The sequence below is a fragment of the Conger conger genome, chromosome 19, assembly GCF_963514075.1.
Source record: "Conger conger chromosome 19, fConCon1.1, whole genome shotgun sequence".
NCBI classification, from domain to species: Eukaryota; Metazoa; Chordata; class Actinopteri; order Anguilliformes; family Congridae; genus Conger; species Conger conger.
This window is the reverse complement of record NC_083778.1, coordinates 16,274,788-16,297,728: the sequence shown is the minus strand read 5'-3', so window position 1 is coordinate 16,297,728 and position 22,941 is coordinate 16,274,788. Positions and strand designations below refer to the sequence as shown.

The window sequence follows — 22,941 nt, the reverse complement described above, 5'->3', positions numbered from 1 at the left end:
GGAGGGACTACGGTGACCAGGATCTGGACACCATCTTGGACCTGGTGAACCTCAACCACATCCTCACGCGCGAAGGAGGTACTTCTGCCCTCAAAATGGCCGCTTCAATTCAACTCCATTTTAGCTGTGTAGTGCTTTTTCATGGATACTGTCACACACAGACTTTACAGTACTGATGCTAAAATCTGCTGGTCATCTTTTCTATCTGATAATCTGATAGTTAACAGTTAACATGATAGATAATTGATCAGTTAGTGCCACTGATTAATGCCACACATATTTTCCCATTCACTTCAATGCAAACATTTAGCCTTTAGCTTATTAAAGACACACAAGGCTCAGCATGTTTACGTACCCGACGTACTTCTATTTTTGTGTCCGTATCCTTTCTGTAAGATGCACAAAATTAAGAAATGACATCCTCAGGGTATTGTTATAAGTATTATTAATAGTATATTGCCCCTTTTTTTAGGATATTTCAGCGGTTGTAATGCAACAGACAAGCTCAGTAGAGTGTGGAAAAGTATTTGAATCCAAAGCGGTGAGGTGTAGGAGCCAGGTGTGGTCAGTAGCGCGCTCTCTTCCTGCAGGTTGGGACGCGGAGACGGATTGGAAGGACGTTCTGTCCGGCGGGGAGAAGCAGAGGATGGGAATGGCCCGCATGTTCTATCACAAGTATGAGAAACCTATCTGTCCGTCTGTCCGTCTGTCCGTCTGTCCGTCTGTCCGTCTGTCCGTCCGTCCGTCCGTCCGTCCGTCCGTCCGTCCGTCCGTCTGTCACATTATTCCAGAGAAAACCACACCTATCTGTCCATCTGTCTGTCTGTCTGTCATATTATTCCAGAGAAAACCTAATTTGCCTGTCTCTCTCACATGAGTTGTGCTCAGGAAAACCCCCTGTCTGTTTGTCCATCCCCCTTGTCTGCTCTACGAGGTGAACAGCCTGGTAACCTCTCTCTGTCTCTCTCCAGGCCAAAGTATGCCCTTCTGGACGAGTGCACGAGTGCCGTCAGCATCGACGTGGAGGGGAAGATCTTCCAGGCTGCAAAGGATGCTGGGATTTCCCTCCTGTCCATTACGCACCGGCCGTCCCTCTGGTAAGCCCACAGCGTGGATCCTCACGACCATGTTGTGAGTCTCTCACCGATCACTCATGCATCTCCTGTATCTATACAAATCCAAAAGTCACTCCTGTGACCCAACTCTTCAACATGCAGACGGATTGATTGGCACGTGAGATCTTTCTCTCTCGGCCAATAAGGAGGCCTGGAATGTGGAACTGGACCTCTTGAGTGAGCTCTGTCACCCTATCATCTCTCTCTCTCCCCCCTCCCTCTCCCTCCCTCTCTCTCTCCCCCCTCCCTCCCTGCCTCTCTCTCTCTCTCTCTCCCCCCTCCCTCTCCCTCCCTCTCTCTCAACCCCCTCCCTCCCTGCCTCTCTCTCTCTCTCCCCCCTCCCTCCCTGCCTCTCTCTCTCTCTCTCCCCCTCCCTCCCTCCCTCCCTCTCTCTCTCCCCCTCCCTCCCTCCCTCCCTCTCTCTCTCCCCTCCCTCCCTCCCTCTTTCTCTCCCTCTCTCTCTCCCCCCCCCCCCGTCTTTTCCTTAAGTTTTGTCCCTCTCAATTTTCAGTGTCAAGTTCGCTTTATTAGCAGGACGTATCATACTGTCTCATTGTCACTCGTACTGGCGGGACAGCTCCAGTCATGTCGCTAAAGCAGAGCGCGCTTCTCTCTGTGGCCCGCAGGAGGCACCACACCCACCTCCTGCAGTTCGACGGCGAGGGGGGCTGGCGGTTCGAGCCCCTGGACACGGCCACGCGCCTCACCCTGACCGAGGAGAAGCAGCGTCTGGAGACCCAGCTGGCGGGAATTCCCAAGATGCAGCACAGACTGAGCGAGCTGTGCGGCATTCTGGGAGAGGACTCGGTGCTGAAGCAATCGGCCAGCTCCGGAGAGCGAGTGAGCGAGTGAGAGAAAGAGAGAGAGGGAGAGAGAGAGGGAGAGAGAGAGAGAGAGAGCAGGAAGAATTACTTTTTAATTCACCACATGGACATCTATTTTTAATATCGAATAACAAACATCAGTAATCAATATCAAATCCGCTTATTCATTAGTTTAGAGCTGTTCTTTTCATTGCCAGAAACTGGATACCACTTACCAACTATTATATGCTGTGATAATGACATAATCGCAGTTAGCGCACACACAGTAAACGTTTTTAGCCATTTTATTTACCTCATAACGATGAATATAAACCGTCTATCTTTTAAATTGTGAAATATATTTTCGAGGTAATTTTAAAGATTATCATCTAGTTTATGTTCTGAAGGACTTGCTTTTAGTCTTCCTACACCCTGAGGTTTATAGAAATGCCCGAAATGTTACAAATTTTAAAGGAATTAGTTTATTGTTTTGGTTTACACTTGAGTTGTGTGCCTTTGAGTTGAAGGCAGTTAATGTTGAATTATAGAGGCCTTAAGGCAGGGATGTCAAACTGAATTCCCAGGGGGCCGCAGTGGTTTCCTTCCAATCAGCTGTCAATGAAGGCCTTGAGAACAAGACGTGTGGATTCTGTTAGCCAACCGATGACTTGAATGAACCACAGGTGCCGAGAACATCCCAAAAAAACAGCAGACACTGCGGCCCTCCAGGACTGGAGTTTGACACCCCTGCCTTCAAGGGCTTGAGATGCTGCTTGCTCCTGTTGACTGAAAAGCAGTGGTGGAGAATCCAGGTCCTGAAAGTAAAAATCCTCCCCAGTATTTTGTACCAACCACCTGGATTTCCCTCACAACTCTCCATCCAGGAAGTGGAACTAATGAGTGAAATCAGTTTTTCTTTTTTTGGGGGGTTTGTGGGTGGAGGAAACGCACGGCAGGTCTTTCACTTTGTGACCCCTGGACTTTCCACCTCTGCGGTAGAGTTCTGACGTGGTGTGACTCTTGAACGAGTTCTAGACGGGTTCCAGGTAAAGGACATGATCTTTCAATGTTTCTGCAATGTTTGAAACGGCACGACGATGTTGTGACTCGGTAAACCGAGGGGTTGATGCAGAGACGACAGTTAATTAGTCTGTTATTAGATATGTTAGCAAGGACACAGTATTTATACAGCCAAAATGGCGGATTTACCCATAATGCACCGGGTGTCAGGTTGAATTATGGAAATGCCAATATCACTGTATATTATAACATATACATGTGGTTAGGTGCTTATAACAGAAAATGCAGTGAAAACGTATCATAACTGAATGCTCTTACTGTAAAAACACTGCCAAAATCTCAAATTGTACAGTCCGATACTGCATTAACCTGTATCTGTATTACACGCAAAAGTTGTAACTTTGACACACACCGTGTTGACAATAACCCAGAAACTGTAACACAGAAAGTGTGTCGGATATTAACACGCCCTTATTGAGCGTGGATGTTGTTGTACATTCTCAAACGTCAGGTCACACGCCTTTCAGCGTGCAGCTGGTGTTGCCCTTGTGTTGGCGTCTCTTTCAGTTCCCGGTATGAACACGTTTGGCTGCATTTTAGCATATAATGGTTCACTTATTCACTTAAGCTTCCCTTGTTTCGTGGGCCAGGAGCTTTTGACAGTCCGGGTCCAGTGCGCTAATGCTACGCTGCTACCCGTGTCGGGGGCAGAGCCGCTGCCTTATTCGCTGTCCTTGCTGTCAGCGTCAGCCAATGATTGGTTTGGAGAGGACCCTGGAATCGGGTTAACGAATGCTGCACCTTCATTTTAAACGAATGTTAACCACTGCCAAACAACTTCTCACTCGGACTGACCTGTGCGGATATAAATTTGTATTTTTTGAGAATAAAGACACTTGTAAAAAAATATATATATATTTTGCTGGAATGGATGAGGAGATGGTATTTCATGTAGTGCTGCTCTACATGCACACGTGCACACACACACACACGCACACGCACACTCACACACACACACACACACACAGATGCAGACACACACACACTTCCCAACAGAAAGCATATAGGTTTTCGGGAAGATCTGAGTCCAGTCCTCAGTTTTATTGTATAGGGTCTGCGGGGTTGTCAAGTATTGTAACCTCGCACTGTGGGCTACATGAATTGGCTCTCACGCAATCTGCTAGCCTTTTCCTCTCGTCCCGTGTTCAATATTATGGCTGAATTATTGCTGAATGGCAGCCTGCAGTGACATCACACTTCTTCTTACATAGCACCCGTCTGTCTAATGCACCCGGGTGTATAACGGCCGTCTGTCTAATGCACCCGGGTGTATAACGGCCGTCTGTCTAATGCACCCGGGTGTATAACGGCCGTCTGTCTAATGCACCCGGGTGTATAACGGCCGTCTGTCTAATGCACCCGGGTGTATAACGGCCGTCTGTCTAATGCACCCGGGTGTATAACGGCCGTCTGTCTAATGCACCCGGGTGTATAACGGCCGTCTGTCTAATGCACCCGGGTGTATAACGGCCGTCTGTCTAATGCACACAAGTGGGGCTTCCAGGGCACTGGCTACACCAGTCCGTCCACCCGTTTCCCCAGGCAGGTACATGTGACGTGTCACACCCTCACATCACATGTTTTTGACTGAAACGTACGCCCGAGGTGATTGACGTGTTCTTTCTACGTCTATAACGGACCACACCCATCTTACAGGTATGGCCGGGCAAGGATCGTCTGTCTCGTGATACCTTCTTTTGTTACAGCGCAACGTGTTGTTTATTTTGTCAAAATGACACTCGGGTTTTAATGGTTCTCTGTCCCACTCTCAGAAATAAAGGTACAGAAAGTGCCTGAAAAAGGTACAAATGCTTGTACTGGGGCAGTACCCTACAGGTACATGAATAATTATTACTACCATATAACTACACTGTAAAACCCAAGAGTTAAGTTACCTCAAATGGCTTTTTAAATTGAGTTCTAATGATGTGGGCTCTTATGACCACTCAGTTCATTTAGAAACACTGGCATTTATGTTTTACAGTGCGTAATAAAAAGCTTGCAGTGCAGTGATGTTACTCTGTTTTTATAAGACACCCACACCTAAGAGTACCTCTTTATTCTCCAAATCTGAGTATGAACACTTACATTTTTTTGACGTGGCTTCCGAATGACAAGTCTTTATATTTTCCTGTTTGGAGCGGAAACATGAGATTCAACAGAAGAGAGACGGGGAAGAGTGTTCATACAAAGGGGCTTATCAATCACGTCCTCTTCAGGATTAAAAAATACATAATTCTGAAGATATCTAACCACTAATACAACATAATATTTTGACAGAGTAGAGTGTTGCTTTATATTGGAGATGACAAAATGGACAAAATGTTTTCCCAACGAAAGCTGAAGGCACTATTGAAACCTGTGTGATGTGTTTTCAGCAGAATTCTCCTTATTTTTCCGGGTAATGTTTTAAGCTGATTGGTGTTGCCTTTGACTCTGGCACTATCGGGCACAGGAAGGTTCTCTACAGAATAACCGCAGAGGAAAGGACACTATTCCAGACTGTCGGCAGATCGTCAGTAGGCCCCAGTCACACTGTTTGGTTCTGGGTTTATTTTAAAAATAAAATTACCTTTTGTGTGTTGAGTAAACTGTCCTGTGATCGGCCATGTTAATATACCGTACTTCTGAAGCGCAGAGCTCACTCAGTCTGTTCACATACACCCTGCATCCCCAGTCTGACTACTGGATGTATGGTTATAGTATTTGGCACCTCGAAGGACTTAAACAAGGGGCTCATCATCCTTTCAGGACGCAGTCCGTAATTATGGGGCCACGGTTGTCTACTTGTCTCACTGTGTTATCCATTTAAAGATGATTTACAGAGATTTACATGAGCTAAAGCTTTCCATATCTATTCGTCATCCAGATGAGAAGTGGAAAACGAAGAGTATGATTTAGCGATGCTATAAGGCCTTATATCTATTTGTCTTCCAGATAGGAACTTAAAACCAGAGTATGATTTACAGAGGTTTTAAAGCCGTATATATTCTACAGTATAATGGTGTCAGTGCCGCACACAGAGACCGAACGGTCCAGGATATTTCTCACAGTGCGGTGTTACGGTATCGATCCTGCTGTGAAATGAGTTCCCTTGCCTGTGCTTGTTGTGCTCTGCGTTTGTACTACAGGAGTGAAATGCACACTTTGGTTTACGGAGGAGCGGGGTGGCTCTGATGTCCTGTAACCCCTGACGACGACCTTCAGAGGAAACTCTACCTCTGGGGGCGACAAAGGGGCGACAAGGGGGCGACAAGGGGGCGACATGGCTCAGGCAGTAAGAGCAGTCGTCTGGCAGTCGGAGGGTTGCCGGTTCGATCCCCCGCATGGGCTGTGTCGAAGTGTCCCTGAGCAAGACACCTAACCCCCAAATGCTCCTGACGAGCTGGTCAGCGCCTTGCATGGCAGCCAATCGCCATTGGTGTGTGAGTGTGTGTATGAATGGGTGAGTGAGAAGCATCAATTGTACAGCGCTTTGGATAAAGGCGCTATATAAATGCCAACCATTTACCATTTAACTCACACTCTTCCACAAAGGAGAGAAAAATGGTGTTTCCTGCCTGGGACCACAAGCTGTAATACCGTCATCAGACAGCAGAGGGAGCCACATTAAAAATACTGCACTAAAAATGTATTTCAGTGGTATGGAAACACAAATCCATGAAGTGTAGTCCATTAGGCAGGTTTGAAACCTCATACTTAGCATACCACTAGTGCTATATTTAAATGAAAATCAGCCTGAAATTTTGTATGCGTAGTATGCTAGTATGCAGTTTTTAACACAGCCAAAGACGATGCTTAATCAGTGTATGAGAAACTGGCCCGACCACGGTATCTAAATCTGATATCTTATTTTTTACATATTATTGGGGAGCTATAGAAAATATGACCGTGTCACCTTATCTGTAACTCTTAAGAGATAATACGACTGTACGTCCTAAGACCATAACCGACTGTGACTATAGTCTGTTATGAGTAGGACGAAATATAGTATTTCATGTCGGATTAAGACGGCACTGTACTGCTGGTGATTCATCACACCAAAACCTCTTTTATGACACTGATATCAGTCATGCACAGAGGCTAATTAGCTATTGATCATTGATCACGCGCATGGCACAAGCTCCTCCCCGTCGTTCATATTGACATTGGCCTTGAACTGGAGCTGCCGTGGGCAGTAATGAGATGACCCCTGTGTTCACGTACAGCTCAGAGGCAGTGGAAGCAGTCGGGGACATTAATGAGCCTCGTGCTCGTTGTGTTGTGGCAGGGGAGATGACCTTGATCCTGAATCTGTGCCATCTCTGTTTGAGTAGCTCCCATACCAGCTCAATCCAGAGCTCTCAGAAACAATATTGCTTGTTTGGCTATATAGTACTTCCCTCTAGGGTCGTTCAGTGCACTTGTCCCTGGTTCTGATTTGCACTTTGTTGTACGTTGCTCGGGATAAGAGCGTCTGCTAAATGCCTATAATCTCATGTAATGGAATGACTTAATGAAGATCGTCATTAGCCTGCTAATTATGGGGCTGTTTTTTTGTTGTTGCATGGGACCAAATTCCTCCGCTTGTGAGAAGTGTTTTGTGGAGTGTCTGAAGATAACAGGGAAATGCGTTTGCTTTGGCCCTTGATTCCGATTCCGGAGTCACATGACCAGCAGACGACTGTTGGGAACCTCTGGTCAAGGGCCGAAGAATTCCACTCACCGTAAAAGTTCCCATTTCTTCGGGAATCGGGTAAGGTGAGCTCTTTGGAAGTCTCTAAGTAGCCTGGTGGCAAAGGTACATGACTGGGACCCGGAAGGTTGGTGCTTCAAGCCCTGGTGGCGGCACAATAAAATCTGTACAGCTGTGAGCCCTTAAACAAGGCCCTTAACCCTGAATTGCTCCAGGGGGGGGATTGTCCCCTGCTTAGTCTAATCAACTATAAGCCACTTTGCAGAAGTGTCAACTTAAAACATACGTCTGAAAATGGAGCCACTGTAGTTCTTGGAGCTCTCGAGGCTTATGTCAGCTAGCGATAATGCATTCCTTTCGGACTGCAACTCCCATCAGCCCCCTGTGAACCTGGCCGGCGGTTTTATTTCCCCCTTGCACGCAGTGGTCCTGATTAATACTGTGCTTTGTGCATTACCCACATTGGCGGGATAACGGGAGAGGGAAGTAAACAGCAGGCGGCCAGCGGTTAGAGACTGAGGACTGAACGGACGCTCTGGGGAAACCAAGCTTCCAGGTCTCCAAGCTTGCCAAAGTTACCATTAGCACCCGCCCCATACATCACGGTGACAGTCTCATCGGTAGATAACACAGGCAGAATGCGTACACAGGGATATAATTACCTCAGCTGTCTCTGGGCCAGAGCCGGGGGCTCACTCTCCCCGCTTTTAATGGCTTTTTAATGAGGGCAGTTCCTTCAAAAGTAACAAAAAAAAAGAGAGAAGAAATAAAGCTCACCCTGCGAAATTGTATATGTTACAGTGCAGGCCTGTGTGACTCTAAAATGGCTTCTGCGCTGATGAATGGAGATTCTCTGGTTTTGGCTCTGCGTGGAGAAAACCCCTGAGAGAGGGGTGGCAGGATGATGGAAGGAGAGAATACAATAGAAGGAAAGAATGAAATAGAGCTTTGGACCCAAAGCAGGTGCAAAGCTCCCACTTTCACAGTCCTTCCTAGAATCCGTCAATCCATTATCCACCCTGCTTATTCCTGGTCAGAGTCCGGGGAGGGAGGGAGCCTATCCCAGCATGCATTGGGGCGAGAGAGAGGAGTATGCCCTGGGCAGGGAGCCAATCCATCGCAGGTCACACTCACGCTTGCATCTACAGGCGATTTAGAGTCCCCAGTGGATCCTAATGCACGTCTTTGGTCTGTGGAGGGAAACCAGAATACCCAGGGGGAAAATGCAAGCTCCATACAGAAAGACCGGATTTTTGCACCCAGGACTTTCCTGCTGTTAAGTGACATACTGCAACCAGTTTACTGTCTGGGCTCTGGGCCCTGCCATATTTGTAGCAGGTGTGATATTGCTGGATTTAACACCCTTAAAAGAGTAGAATGTTTTGCCCCTCAACATTCTAAGTCAGAGTGCTCTAGAACTCCCACCACTCCCATTCAATCTGCAGCAGTGATTGTTATGTCAGCACTAGAATGTTCAGAATCACATATTCTCATCACATAAGCGTGTGTGCTCTTGCGCTTGCGGGGTTGAAGGAGAAGGTCACATGCTTTGCCTGGGCTGGCCCAGTGGCTCACAGATCACGTGCGTAACTGCCAGGTGCGCTTCCTTGGCGAGGGTGCGAACTGAACAAAAAAGTGGGTGTGTCCTAAGCCTTTGGTCTCTCGGAGCTCCTGGGAAAACAGTGGTGGAACGCTTCCTCTAGTAATTTGGTGCACCCCCGAAGCGAAGGGAGGGGAGTGGGGGGGAGATCAAAGGCTATATTTACATAATTGCCAATTAAATACAGAAGGTTCATAAGAGCTGGAATATCGCTGCGTTCCCTCGGAGAATCCTTGTCCTGACTGACTGCCAAAACAAAGCCTTAAAATAACCCTTCTTATGATGAGCAATCGATATTTTATTTTAAAGTATACTGTACGTATTTTATGTGCCGTTTTCCCTCTGTTGCTGCTATCCCATATCCACATATTACAGACCTGCCGACAATTTATATACCAGCATGAAATATGGTCTGATAAGAACGGCGACACAATTCTTCGTTGTACTTTTAATCACAACCTGGCCCACATGCTCTGAAAGCTGCGGGTCTGTGTGTGTTTGAAGGAATCTTTGTGTGTGTGAGTTTAACGGCAGACAACCCCGTTATTAATTATGCAGCAGTCGTCCCCCCCCCCCCCAGACGAGGCTCTTCTAGCACAGCTAGCTACTATAACGCAAGCCGCCTTGGCTGCGAGCGGGGAGACACCGTGTCGAAAATACAGCAGCAAAAAAACCACCGTAAATTCGTTCAATAGAAAGCGTTTCACAAACGCAGACTCTGAAGCGCAGAAAGCAGACACATTGGCGGGCAAGACAGCGTCCTGAAGTCGTATTTTAATGTGAACGTGGAAGGAAACGGAAAGATGCGAGGAAGACGCGTATTCTTGGCGGCTGTTTACGCCTTGTTCCAGCTCCAGATTGCAGGTAAGGTTTCGTAATTGTTAACAGGTGCAGGGATAACCTTGCCCACATCTAGGTGTGTTTTTTTTTTGCGCTGCGTTTTGTTATATGTGCATGTTTTGTATGAAATGAGGACAAGTTTGTAATTCTCGATAATTATCAAAAGAAACCGACCGTTTGCAATTTGTCATTTTCAGGTTGTTTGAATGATTTGTAGGGGAATATTTCTCGATGTACAACATACGCATTTCTGCAAGTTCCCAAACGTGTTGTTCGTTTATGGCAATGGGCTAATGCGAATGTTTGTGCTTTTATAATGATATGTGATTAATGTGGATGCGAAAATGCCTGTGGTTACATTTTTTTATATATATATATATTTTTTTTAGCAATTTCAATCTAGGCTACACGCCTTCGCGTTATATCTCAATGCATGGCGAGAACCCCCAGGGCTAGACAAACAGTGAAAGGCGAAGCGTTTTTGTGTGCGCTAATATTTGTTTCCCATTACCGGGGGATCGCTGTTGCCAATCAATCCCCTGCTTCCAGTCCAATAGCGTGCTTTTCCTCAGCACCGGGAAAGCGCCCGTCCGTAAGCTGCAGTAGCTGGGGAGAAAACCGAACATGTCCTGCGATCAAATGTCTCATCCGGATCGAAAGAAACTTGATACAGACCGAGATGGTGGCCTTTTAATCGAATAACACCGTGAAAATCAGACTGGATTCGAAAATGATTCTGACAGGCATTAGTTAATGTACCCGACCCATGTCTGATTTTGAATACATAGTTAAATTAATATAAATATTATTTTGTCAGTTCCTGGTCGACTGTACCGACAGCGATTTTGTAACTTTTGTTTAACGTCTGTTACGAATATATAACTTATTATTATTATTATTATTATTATTATTATTATTATTATTATTAATAATAGTAGTAGGAAGTAGTGATATTACGACTACTATAATAATGATTATCTCCATATCTTCTACAAACTGCTACTGTAGGACCAACGGTAGTTTAATCTTCACCATCACCATCCTCATCATAATCACAGTGATTCGTAGTGGCGGTTGTGCGTTATGCATCGCCCCGTCGGGAATGCACAGTTCCCGGGCTGCGCCAGGGGAGTAGATCCATAACTGCACGTATTGGAGTGGTGGGGCTGGTGCGCAATACATCTACTTGAAAAGATGAAAGATGGACCGCGCTGTCGTCGGTTGCCAAGCGCTGGTTATTACGGGCATTCTCCTCGTCGCCGCGAGGCACTTGTCAGAGGAGGGCGGGGCAGCCCCGTTTGACAGGCACGTGCGTTTGTCTTAGAGGTCGTTCCGCTTCCAAGGTTAAAGGCGTCACCCCTCCATATAACAGTACGCCCCTCCATATGACAGTACGCCCCTCCATATGACAGTACGCCCCTCCATAAGACAGTACTCCCCTCCATATAACAGTACTCCCCTCCATATAACAGTACGCCCCTCTATATAACCGTACGCCCACCTTGTCGTGTAGTGCACTCTCAGAAATAAAGGTACGGAAAGTGCCTAAAAAGGCGCTTGTCGCTCAGGCCGTACCTATAGGTGCATAAATTGTACCCGTAGCCCGCAATGTATAATTAATTTGTTCCTTTTTTGCATTTGTACCCAAAGTGGACATTACTGTACTTCCGGGGTGCATTTGGAATAATTGAAGAACAAAAATGTGCCTCCACTGTCATTTTTTCTAAGAGTGTGGGTCTGTAATCTTCACTTAGGGGCTGTTTAAAGGAAGCACCACAATTCCTTGTAGTTTTGTGTTTAACCCGGCTGTTTCTCAGCTATTAAAGGGACAGATAACATTGGCACTGTATAACAGAAGCAGTTTTGTGGAACTTACCCTGTGGTATCTGCATAGTGTGAATACGAGCAGCATCAGCTGACCCTGCTGACTGTTAATGACATCACCGTTCCTCCTGGTCGTCCGTAGTTACTTTGCACTTTCAAAAAAAATCTTAATTTTGGCCAAGTCCCAAAAATCAATGGGAGTGAATTGAATGGGAGGAATGGTGGTGTTATGTCAAAGCTTAAACGTTGAGTGGACAATGACCTGGCTTCCCAAACTTCTCACAGCACTAATGTTGGAGGCCAGCTGTTGATGGTGCCTTGCGCCCATTGGCTAGGCATGCCCATGTGACCACCGTGCTTTCAGGCTGATTGGGCTGAACTGAGTGGAGAAAGAAGGGCAGGTTTCATCGCTGTGAGCTAGCATGTTAGCGCATGAGTGAGCACGTTAATAAAATAGGAATATCAGAATGTCTGTTTTCTCTCTGCCTCTGTCTCTCTTTCCCTATCTTTTTAGATCTCTCTCTTTCTGTCTCTAAATAAACCTGTTAAGCTCTATCTGTAAAACCTCAATAAGTAACAGTGTTGTGAACGTATAGACTGCTCATGGGCAGACCAGAGGGTTGTTTTTGTTTAATTTTTGGTATCTTTATATGTCATTCATTCATTCATTATCCTAACCCGCTTATCCTGAACAGGGTCACAAGGGGGACTGGAGCGTATCCCAGCATACATTGGGCGAAAGGCAGGAATACACCCTGGACAGGTCGTCAGTCCATCGCAGGGCACACACACCATTCACTCACACACTCATACCTACAGGCAATTTAGACTCTCCAATCAGCCTAACCTGCATGTCTTTGGACTGTGGGAGGAAACCGGAGAACCCGGAGGAAACCCACGCAGACACGGGGAGAACATGCAAACTCCACACAGAGAGGCCCCGGCCGACGGGGATTTGAATCCAGGACCTCCTTGCTGTGGGGCGGCAGTGCTACCCACTGCACCATCCATGCCACCCCTTTATATGTCAAGAGACTGTAATTAGCAAAGGCCCACCTATTGTCAATATCATGTACTGTTCACAATGCAAGTCTGACACTGATTGGTGCAATGGTGAATGAGATTGATAAATGAGCATATACGTCAAGCCGAGTTAAATGAAAAACACACACAAAACATTACATCGAAACACAAAGACCCAGGGCCCTGTTTCCTGAAGCAGGATTACGGAATCATCATCACAGAGTAAAACGTGGTCCAGGCCTTTTTACTTCAGTCAATGTTCCAGGATTGTGGGTTTTATTCAGAGCAGTTATCCAGAGACCCCATCTGCTTCAGGTGGAGAAACCTAACCGTCTCTGCTGTCCGTGTCTGTGTGTGAGGCTGCTGCCCATGCGTGTTTCGTGTGTATTTTACTAGTTATGGATCTGATGCTTTAACCTGTGGAAGAACCAATGCACGTCTAAGTCGCTTTGGATTAAAAGCGTCTGCCAAATGACTGAAATGTAAAAATGGAGATGTCCGATGGGCAGAGGGCCTCCCGGGCGGTGGGAGGGAACGAGGGAACGGGAGCAGATGGCAGCAGGCCTCTCTTCCTCCCTCCACCTTTCACTCCATCGCCAGGCGTTGCCATGAAACCACATCTCCGCTCGCTGCGCTGAAGAGCTGCCTCGCTGCCCCCCCGTGTTAGAGACAAGCCGTCACCACGTTCAAGCCGTCTCTTAACTCTGCCGTCTCTCTCTCTCCCTCCCTCCCTCTCCCTCCCTCCCTCTCTCCACCTCTCTCTCTCTCCCCCTCTCTCTCCCCCCCGCCCTCTCTCTCTCTTGCTCACCTTCTCTGTCTCCCCTCTCTCCTTCTCCCTCTCTCTCTCTCTCTCCCTCCCTCCCTCTCTCTCTCCTTCTCCCTCTCTCCATCCCTCCATCCCTCTCTCCCTCTCTCCATCCCTCGTTCTCTCTCTCCCTCTCCCTCTCCCTCTCCCTCTCCCTCTCCCTCTCTCCTTCTCCCTCTCTCTCTCTCTCCCTCCCTCCCTCTCTCTCTCCTTCTCTCTCTCCCCTCTCTCCCCTCTCTCCCCTCTCTCCATCCCTCCATCCCTCCATCCCTCTCTCCCTCTCTCCATCCCTCTTTCTCCCTCTCCCTCTCCCTCTCCCTCTCCCCCCCTCTCCCCCTCTCTCTATCTCTCTCTCTCAGGCTGTTTCTCTGGGGACCATGAGCGCTTTGTTCCCGCACATCATCGCTGGCCCTTCCTGGAGAGGAGCCTGGACCAGGGGGCCGGGGCGAGACACCGGGGGCCCTTCCTGGAGAGGAGCCTGGACCAGGGGGCCGGGGCGAGACACCGGGGGCCCTTCCACTCCCTGTCCCTGGCCCGGGAGGGGAGGCTCCGGCCCCCCGCCGTCCTCCGCTCCCACTTCCGCAGGGCCCCCGGGGCCCAGGGGGTCAGCCTGCTGGCCCGGCCCGACCACCAGGTGGAGGTGGAGAACGCCCCGGTGTCAGCCAAACACATCGTCACTGTGGTGAGTACAGCCAAACACATCGTCACTGTGGTGGGTACAGCCCTAAGAGTACAGCCCAGCACATTGTCACTGACTGTGGTGTTACGTGTGTGATCTTACACTGACTGTGGTACTAGATGTGTGATCTTACAAAGAGAGCTGTGTACTGGAGTATGCTGATAAGCTGTAAGGCGTGTGCGCGTGTGCGCGTGTGCGCAGGCCTACCCAGAGATAAATGAGGTCTTGGAGCAGAGGATCATTTTAATGCACTGCTGGCTCAAACCCAAACCACTGTACTGCAGGGCTCACAGGCACTGCCACAACCAAGGGTCCACTGACTCAGCACAGCTGTGTGTGTGTGTGTGTGTGTGTGTGTGTGTGTGTGTGTGTGTGTGTGTGTGTGTGTGTGTGTGTGTGTGTGTGTGTGTGTGGTGGTTGAGGTTATTAGTATGCTGGAGGGTGGTTGTTAGTATACTGGTTATTACTATGATGGAGGGTGGTTAGGAGTATGCTGGGTATTGGTGTGCTTGGGGGTGGTTATTAGTGTGCTGGATGATGGTTTTTGGTATGCTGGAGTGTGGTTATTAGTAGGATGGAGGGTGGTTGTTAGTGTACTGGCTATTACTATGCTGGAGGGTGGTTGTTAGTATACTGGTTATTAGTATGCTAGAGGGTGGTTAGGAGTATGCTGGGTATTAGTAGGCTGGAGGGTGGTTAGGAGTATGCTGGGTATTGGTGTGCTTTGGGGTGGTTATTAGTGTGCTGGATGATGGTTTTTGGTATGCTGGAGTGTGGTTATTAGTATGCGGTCTGTCTGCCTGCCTGCCTGCCTGCCTGCCTGCCTGCCTGCCTGCCTGCCTGCCTGCCTGCCTGTCTGCCTGTCTGTCTGCCTGCCTGTCTGTCTGTCTCTGGGCTGTGTGCGGTCCCTGCCCCATGGCACAGCCGCTGTCAGACAGATGGCCTCGGGTGCCGACAGGCGCCAGGAGAAACAGTCATACTTCGGCAGAGAAACAGAGTGCATTGTGGGTTGGCGTGTCTTCCTCCACAGTCACTGGCCTGGTTTCTGCATTCCACATGCATTTTTTAAAAAAATAAAAAAATAAATAAATGCTGTGTAAATAAGTGCCAAGGCTCAATCTTCGCAAAAAAAAATGCAGCTTGACAATTTCATTTTGGTCGGGAAAAACCCTCCGAGCCGTATTTGCGGAGATAAATGAAGGGGTGGTGTTTGTTTTGGCCTTGAGTGCGCCACTGGGCTGAATGAGTAAGAACGCTGTCCGGACAAATCCATTTGCTTTAAAGAAAAAAAAAAAGAAAAAAGAAAGGTATAGAAAACTGTTAAAGGCTTGATGAGAGTGGGAACACGTTTGCAGAAGCGCACGGGGGGGTTGGAGGTGGCTAGTGCGGGCGCCTCGGTCGTCAGCGGGTTCACTTCACTGTAAATAAGTCGGCTAGGCCGCCGTGGGGCCCTGTTGCTCTGTCCTTTTCCCATGATGCCGTTCTCCGTGTGGCAGCCCTCTGTGTCTGCCTGAGCACCAGCTCTTCTGCTGCCTGCCTCTCCTCTAATTGGCTGCCAGATATCTGGAGACTGTGTGTGTGTGTGTGTGTGTGTGTGTGTGTACTGCGTATACTGTTTGTGTGTGTGTATACTGTATGTGCTGTGTGTGTACTGAGTGTGCTTTGTGTGTGTGTATACTGTCTGTGTGTGTCTGTTTGTGTGCGCGCTGTGTGTGTGTGTTTGTGCGCTGTGTGTGCACTGTGTGTGTACGTACTGTGTGTGTGTGTGTATACTGTATGTGTGTTTGTCTGTGTGTGTGTGTTTGTGCGCTGTGTGTGTACTTACTGTGTGTGTGTGTGTGTGTGTGTGTGTGCGCGCGCTGTGTGTGTACGTACTATGTGTGTGTGTATACTGTATGTGTGTTTGTCTGTGTGTGTGTGTGTTTGTGCGCTGTGTGTGTACGTACTGTGTGTGTCTGTGTGTGTGTGTGTTTGTTTGTGCGTGGGTACAGCAGGGCTCCTCAATCCTATCCAGACAGGACACAGATGCTGTTATGAATGAAGGCGCTGTACTCTCACACCAGACGCTGGGTATCCCTCTTATTTAACGGGCCGCGTCTGTCGATAAACGCAGTTTATAAATACACGGCCAGCGCGTGCTTCTAATTGCGGCCTGGCTCTCCTGTTAATGTACGCGCGGGAATGGCGGGACTCCGTTTTGGCCCCCGGGGGCCCCGCCATTAGAACCCTCGTCAGTATATCGCTTAGCGTTCGTTCGTTTAGTGTCCGGCTCCTGATTGATATCAGCGCTGTAATTTATCGGGGGGTTCATTTCCCTCTTTTTCGGCGGGAGAGGTCCGTATTTCTCCGCTGCTGTTTTTACTGGCAGAGCCGTACGGAGGAGCAGGGGGGGGATGGGGGGAGGAGAGCCCCGATCATTAAACCGTGTCTTTTCCGCAAATTGCATTGATGAGCGCCATCGACGACACGTCTCCGGCGAAGGAGAATTAGCGGCTAACGAGGCTCCGCATTCCGTCGGAGCGCTTCTGGGTCCGGAAGGCGATCGATGCGTCGGCGCTCACGCCCCTGTGCGTCTCCCCCACCCCATCCCATCCCATCCTACCCCATCCCATCCCTGCACGTGTTCCCCGCCCAATGTCGGGAAGTGTGTGTGTGGGGGGGGTGGGGGAGTGATTAATGGTGACACAAATGGCATTCTGGACCGTGTCCAAAAACCCTGGTCCAGGATGGCTGGCGAACTGAAATATTAATGATCGTGGATCAGGCGGGATGCTCCCGCGGAAATCAGAGACGCGGCGGACGCCCGTCCGATTGGGCTCACGCTCGGCCTTCTGGGACGGAGAAGCAGCGCGAGGCTCTGCTCGCGAAAGGCCTTGCTTCATATATGCACTGCGGTCTGTGAGTATTTGGCCAGTGACGGCTGGTTTCGCTGTTTTTCCACTGTTTACTCCGGCGAACAAACCATTGAAATAATTCATTAGACAATCACTGTGTGACTATGAAGCAAGTCTGCACTTTAAGTTCATAATCATCGTTTCATTTCAAATTCAATGTGCCGGAGTATAGTACAGTATAGTACAGTATAGTACAGTACAGTACAGTACAGTATAGTATAGTATAGTATAGTACAGTACAGTCCCACACAACTGTATGTGTCACTGTCCAAATACATATGGACTGCACTTTATGTGTAGTATCTGACTCTGTGGCTACTCTGTTACATAAACGCTCGGTTTGTGTCAGATATGGTTTTAAGTGCAGTTACTCTCAAAACAAGAAAAGCAGTGCGGCTAGCAAGACTCTGTCTGAGGGCCAAGGGAAAACTTTAAATCCTTCCTTTGTGGTTTAGAAACTAGGAATGAACAAAGGACTAACCTGTTCTGTGTTCTGTGGACCATTATAAGCCCTCCTGCTGTTTTCATTATTATTAAAAATGTATGTGTTATGTTGCGCCGCAGGTCACTGCCTTTGTTATGACAATCTGGTTTGCGGGTTTGAAGAAAAACCTTCATGCGTTTTATCTCTTATCTGTTATATCCGTCTGCAGCGGAGTTTTTTTTATTTTTTATGACCTCCTCCTTTTTTTTTTACGGGGTTTTACCTGCGCGCTCTCTCCGTCCCGCTGATTCGTATCGCTGCCGTTGTTGTTTCTAATCTGGGCAGAGAGCACTTTCATTACCAGAGCAGGAAATGTGCGGGGATTATCTCCCTCGGAAGCCCCGGTGGGGTGGAGTGGGGTGGGGTGGGGGGTTGTGTTTGGCTGGAAGCTCATTGGCCTTTTTGGGGTTAGAGAAACTTCTAGAGTTTGCAGGCTCTGAGACAGAGAGGATTGTGGGGGATGGAGTTTTCGGTGGGGACTTTTCGTTGTGCTGACAGACCTCCTCACCTGCTCCAGACACAAACACACATTCCAGACCTGACGTAGATCCACTGTTATCGAAACGTTATCTGGAATAAAGGTGTGTACGGAGGATATCAGTCTTCCTACTTTTCAATTGCGCACACACACACACACACACACACACACACACACACACACGTGGGCCCCTGGCTGTTAAATGTCATACTCTGACAAAACAAAAAGGAAAAAGCCACACACACACACACACATTATAAGTACGGCAGTAGTATTGTGAACTGGGTGGTAGTGTAGTATTGTGCTTTAGGAAGCAGGCACACATCTCAAGAGGCTGCTGGTTCAAATCCAGGGAGGGGCACTGCTCTTTAGCATGACGCTTCACCTGAATTTCTGCAGTTAATATCCAACTGCTCAAGCCACAAAGATAGTTGCTCGCTGAGATGTAAGAGCATCTCAGAAACAGTGTGGTGGACGCAGGTAGCTTCTGTTTGTGGCTATTGAAAAGAGATACGCAGATGTACCGAGAGCCCATTAATGTTTGCGCTGTTGTGTGGGTATGGAAGGCCGGCCTCCATCTTGGAGTATTTAATCAGTCTGCTTTTAAGAAGGCTTCTCTCCCTTGTCAGACAGGCCGGACAAGGGTCCTGGTTTTCATTTCCTGCTGGGAGAGTGGTGGGGAGATAAAGGAGAGGTTATCGATGGTTATCAATGGGCTTCCTCTTCCTATTCCGGAACAGTCCGGCAAACGGGAGCCACGGAAACGCCCCCGCCTCCCTTGGTGACCAGGCCACCAATCGCACGCTGCCCTGGGAGGGGGGGGGGAGGGGGGTGGTGCTGGCCACAATCAGCCCTGGCGTTAGGCAGGACTCCAAAAAAACGTGTTTTTGTCCGAATATGGGTCTGTGCTGAAGTTCATTCGAGACGCCAGCTGCGAGGTTAGCGTTGTCCTGGTTTCAGAACCGCGGAGAGCTCCTGCGCCCACCTGAGGCCCGGGGCAGGGTACTTTCCTTCCCTCAACTGACGCCTGGAGGGCAGCTACTGCCTCCAGAACCGCAAACACCGGGTCGGCCAGCGGGTTCGGCTCAGCCAGCCGCAGACGAAGTGGACATACATTCTTCACAGGCAGATTCATCGAATCTATCTGTCGCTATGGCGCTAAGCTAGACAGTTCGCTAATCCGTCGCAATTAGTTTACTAACGCTGCTGCCTGACGGTCGTCGCCGTGGGAACGGGAGCGCCTGGGGCCCAGTGGAGCCTCTGCGGCTACAGAAGCCGGTCGCCGTCAGTCTCTGAATACGCGGAGGTTTTAAACCGCGGCTGTTTCCCCACACGCAGACGCGTGGCGCCGCTCGTCCGCGAAGTCTTCCGTCCGCGTTTATTACCGTTCGTAATTACCGTTCGGCCGCCTCCGCGGAAGCAGATCGCGTTAATCCCCCCCCCCCCCTCCTCCTCCTCCTCCCCGACCGCAGTGCAGTTTATGAATTAAGTCTCTGTGACAACGGTGACTACATCGAGACTTAAGGGGATTAACGCGCAGGGAGAAAAAAGAGCAGGTCTCAGTGCGCTCGTCTGATGTTATGAAATCAGCGGGAGGCGCGGTGTTGTTCGCAGGTATGCAGGTTTCCCGTTAACTGCAGGGCCTTTCGCCCAAATGACTGTACAGGGCGGTAGGGCCGTGCGTTTTGTGGTTCGGGCGGAGGGATCAGCAGTTGAGCCAAAATGGCGGCGGTGTACCATTGGGGGACATTGGCTGAGGAAACCGGTGTTTTTATAGCAACATAGAGCCCTGGAAAGCAGGTTGAGGTACTGTATAGTTCACTGTTGCAGCAGTTTGATGGTAGTATTGTATATTATTCAGTGCGCACTGTGTACAAATGCTGTTTGGCCCTCACAAATTCCAGGAAGTAGTGGTTTACAGATGTGTTGCTGATGCTCCATTCTGTGAGAATATGATTGGCTGGCTGGTCCTGGTTTGTGTGAAAATATGATTGGCTCGCAGGCCTGGGTTTGTGAGTTTGAGAATATGATTGGCTGGACCTGGGTGTGCGCGTGTGAGAATGTGATTGGCTGATCAACGATGGGCTGGACGCTGCATTCAAAAACCGCATACTGGCATACTACCCATACTAAATCTCAGGCTGATCTTCATTGAAAAGTATGTTCTAGGTTAAGTGTGCGTTTTCTAACACGGCCGGACACTCAGGGGCTGAGGGGTGTGTTCAGCATGTGGCTCCATCGACTCGATCTCTGCTGCCTCCTCCCCAGTGCACCTGCCCCGCCCCACGCCCTGCAAGGCCAACCAGCCACAATTGTGCCTGATGTGGTCTGCAAGGAATAAATAACTACTCTGCGTATGTAGCTGCATGCAAACTATTAATAGACGAGTATTAAAGTAGCAGTGCTTCAGTGGCGTGTGGGCTTTTGTAATTTTACATTTGGAAGAGGACTGAGATGGGCAGTGCTTCATAGTACTGCTTCACAAAATCATATTTACAGGTTTTTTTCCTTTTGCTGATTATGTTTTCCGATTATGTTTATGTTCTGATTATTATTGTGTTTCTTTTATGATTTCTCTCCGAGCTGGTGTGTGTGTGCGTGCGTGCGTGCGTGCGTGCGCGTGACTCTCTGTGTTGTGACAGTCCCAGCTCTGCTCTCTGTGTTGTGTGTGTGTGTGTGTGCGTGCGTGCGTGTGTGTGTGCGTGTGTGTGTGATGGAGAATGTCGCACCTCTGGGCAGTACTGTGTGTGTATAATAGAGAATGTGGTGTCTCGGGGCAATAATGTGTGTGTGTGTGTGTGTAGAGAATGTCACGCCTCTGGGCAGTAGTGTGTGTGTGTGTGATAGAGAATGTGGCATCTTGGGGCAGTAATGTGCGTCGGGCTGGTCTCCTGTGTGCGTGTGCGTGCGTGACTCCCTGTGTTGTGACAGTCCCAGCTCTGCTCCCTGTGTTGTGTGTGTGTGTGTGCGTGTGTGTGCGTGCGCGCGCGTGACTCTCTGTGTTGTGACAGTCCCAGCTCTGCTCCCTGTGTTGTGACAGTCCCAGCTCTGCTCCCTGTGTTGTGACAGTCCCAGCTCTGCTCTCTGTGTTGTGTGTGTGTGTGCGTGTGTGTGTGCGTGCGTGCGTGTGTGTGTGTGTGTGCGTGTGCGTGACTCTCTGTGTTGTGACAGTCCCAGCTCTGCTCTCTGTGTTGTGACAGTCCCAGCTCTGCTCCCTGTGTTGTGACAGTCCCAGCTCTGCTCTCTGTGTTGTGACAGTCCCAGCTCTGCTCTCTGTGTTGTGACAGTCCCAGCTCTGCTCCCTGTGTTGTGACAGTCCCAGCTCTGCTCCCTGTGTTGTGACAGTCCCAGCTCTGCTCCCTGTGTTGTGACAGTCCCAGCTCTGCTCCCTGTGTTGTGACAGTCCCAGCTCTGCTCTCTGTGTTGTGACAGTCCCAGCTCTGCTCCCTGTGTTGTGACAGTCCCAGCTCTGCTCCCTGTGTTGTGACAGTCCCAGCTCTGCTCCCTGTGTTGTGACAGTCCCAGCTCTGCTCCCTGTGTTGTGCGCGTGTGTGTGTGTGTGTGTGTGTGTGTGTGTGTGTGTGTGTGTGTGTGACTCTCTGTGTTGTGACAGTCCCAGCTCTGCTCCCTGTGTCTGGTCCGGGTGGCGCAGTCACGTGACCCATCCCCACAGGGCGTCCGTTGCCCCGGCGATCAGCCAAATGGAAACGGAGAGGTTTGTGAATCGAGAGAGGGAGAGAGAGGCAAGGAGGAAGATAAAGAAAGATGAAAGAGATGGAGGGAGGGAGGGGGAAAAGGGTCTCATCACATGCACGCCACCATGTTTCATACCAGCTGTCTCTGGGGGGTGGTGTGTGCATTAAATGCCAATAAAGCATTTAAAATGACTAATAAAAGACATGAAATGACAAGGGTATGATCGAGACGGATCACGTTCCACGCCACGTGTCCTCACAGGGAGCATGAATGGCACTGGTGAAGGGGGAGGGGCCATGTGTGATTGACAGTGGTGAAAGGGGGAATGGCCCGATGTGATTGGCAGTGGTAAAGTGGGAGGAGCTGTAGGCATTAAAGGCAATAAAGTGACAGTGGAGGTACATTTTTCTTCAAGGATCAAATTTCCCTGGTGTACCCTAAAAGTACAGTAATGTTATCTTTGGGTACAAGTCAGAGTCCAGGCAGAGAAGCGCGTGAGAGAGGGAGAGGGAGAGCGGGTGGAGGATGGGGGGGTGTGGGGTGCCCCCCTGAGGGTGCAATTTCATGCAGGAGCTGAGAGGCGTGCACGTGCCAGACCCCCGCCTCTCCCTCTCCATCTCTATCTCTATCTCTCTCCCTCTCTATCTCTATCTCTCTCCCTCTCCCTCTCCCTCTCTCCATCTCTCTCTCCCTCTCCATCTCTCTATCTCTGTCTCTATCTCTCTCCCTCTCTCTCTCCCTCTCTCTCTCCCTCTCTCTCCCTCTCTCTCCCTCCCTCTCTCTCTCTCTCTCCCCCTCCCTCTCTCTCCCCCTCTCTCCCTCTCCTCCTTCTGAATTATTGAAACGAACGGTGTCCATTTCAGCTGTAAATCAGTGGTATTGACCGTTGCGTCTTCAGACCAGTCGTGTTTCAGCGCTGATGGCCGGACGCCATTCCGTGCCGAA

The 22,941-nt window shown here is 49.2% G+C and overlaps 2 protein-coding genes across 5 annotated transcripts in view; both read left to right on the top strand.

Annotated features, from left to right (window-relative positions):
- LOC133119054 (ATP-binding cassette sub-family D member 2-like) overlaps positions 1–5,007 on the top strand; it is an 11,403-nt gene extending 6,396 nt beyond the window's left edge. The window contains exons 7-10 of the mRNA XM_061229451.1: positions 1–78; positions 591–675; positions 972–1,097; positions 1,742–5,007. The exon at positions 1–78 is cut by the window's left edge and continues 68 nt beyond it. Of these exons, the coding sequence (XP_061085435.1) occupies positions 1–78; positions 591–675; positions 972–1,097; positions 1,742–1,967 (515 nt within the window). The 3' untranslated portion in view covers positions 1,968–5,007. The remainder of the gene's footprint in view (positions 79–590; positions 676–971; positions 1,098–1,741) is intronic.
- Positions 5,008–9,860: 4,853 nt separating this feature from the next.
- The window catches only part of ptprr (protein tyrosine phosphatase receptor type R), a 61,657-nt gene continuing 48,576 nt past the window's right edge, over positions 9,861–22,941 (top strand). For 3 of the 4 annotated variants that reach the window (XM_061229602.1, XM_061229603.1, XM_061229601.1), the window contains exons 1-2: positions 9,861–10,137; positions 14,125–14,447. In XM_061229602.1, coding sequence (XP_061085586.1) covers positions 10,077–10,137; positions 14,125–14,447 — 384 coding nt within the window. In that variant the 5' untranslated portion in view covers positions 9,861–10,076. The other variant, XM_061229604.1, reaches the window with a different exon arrangement.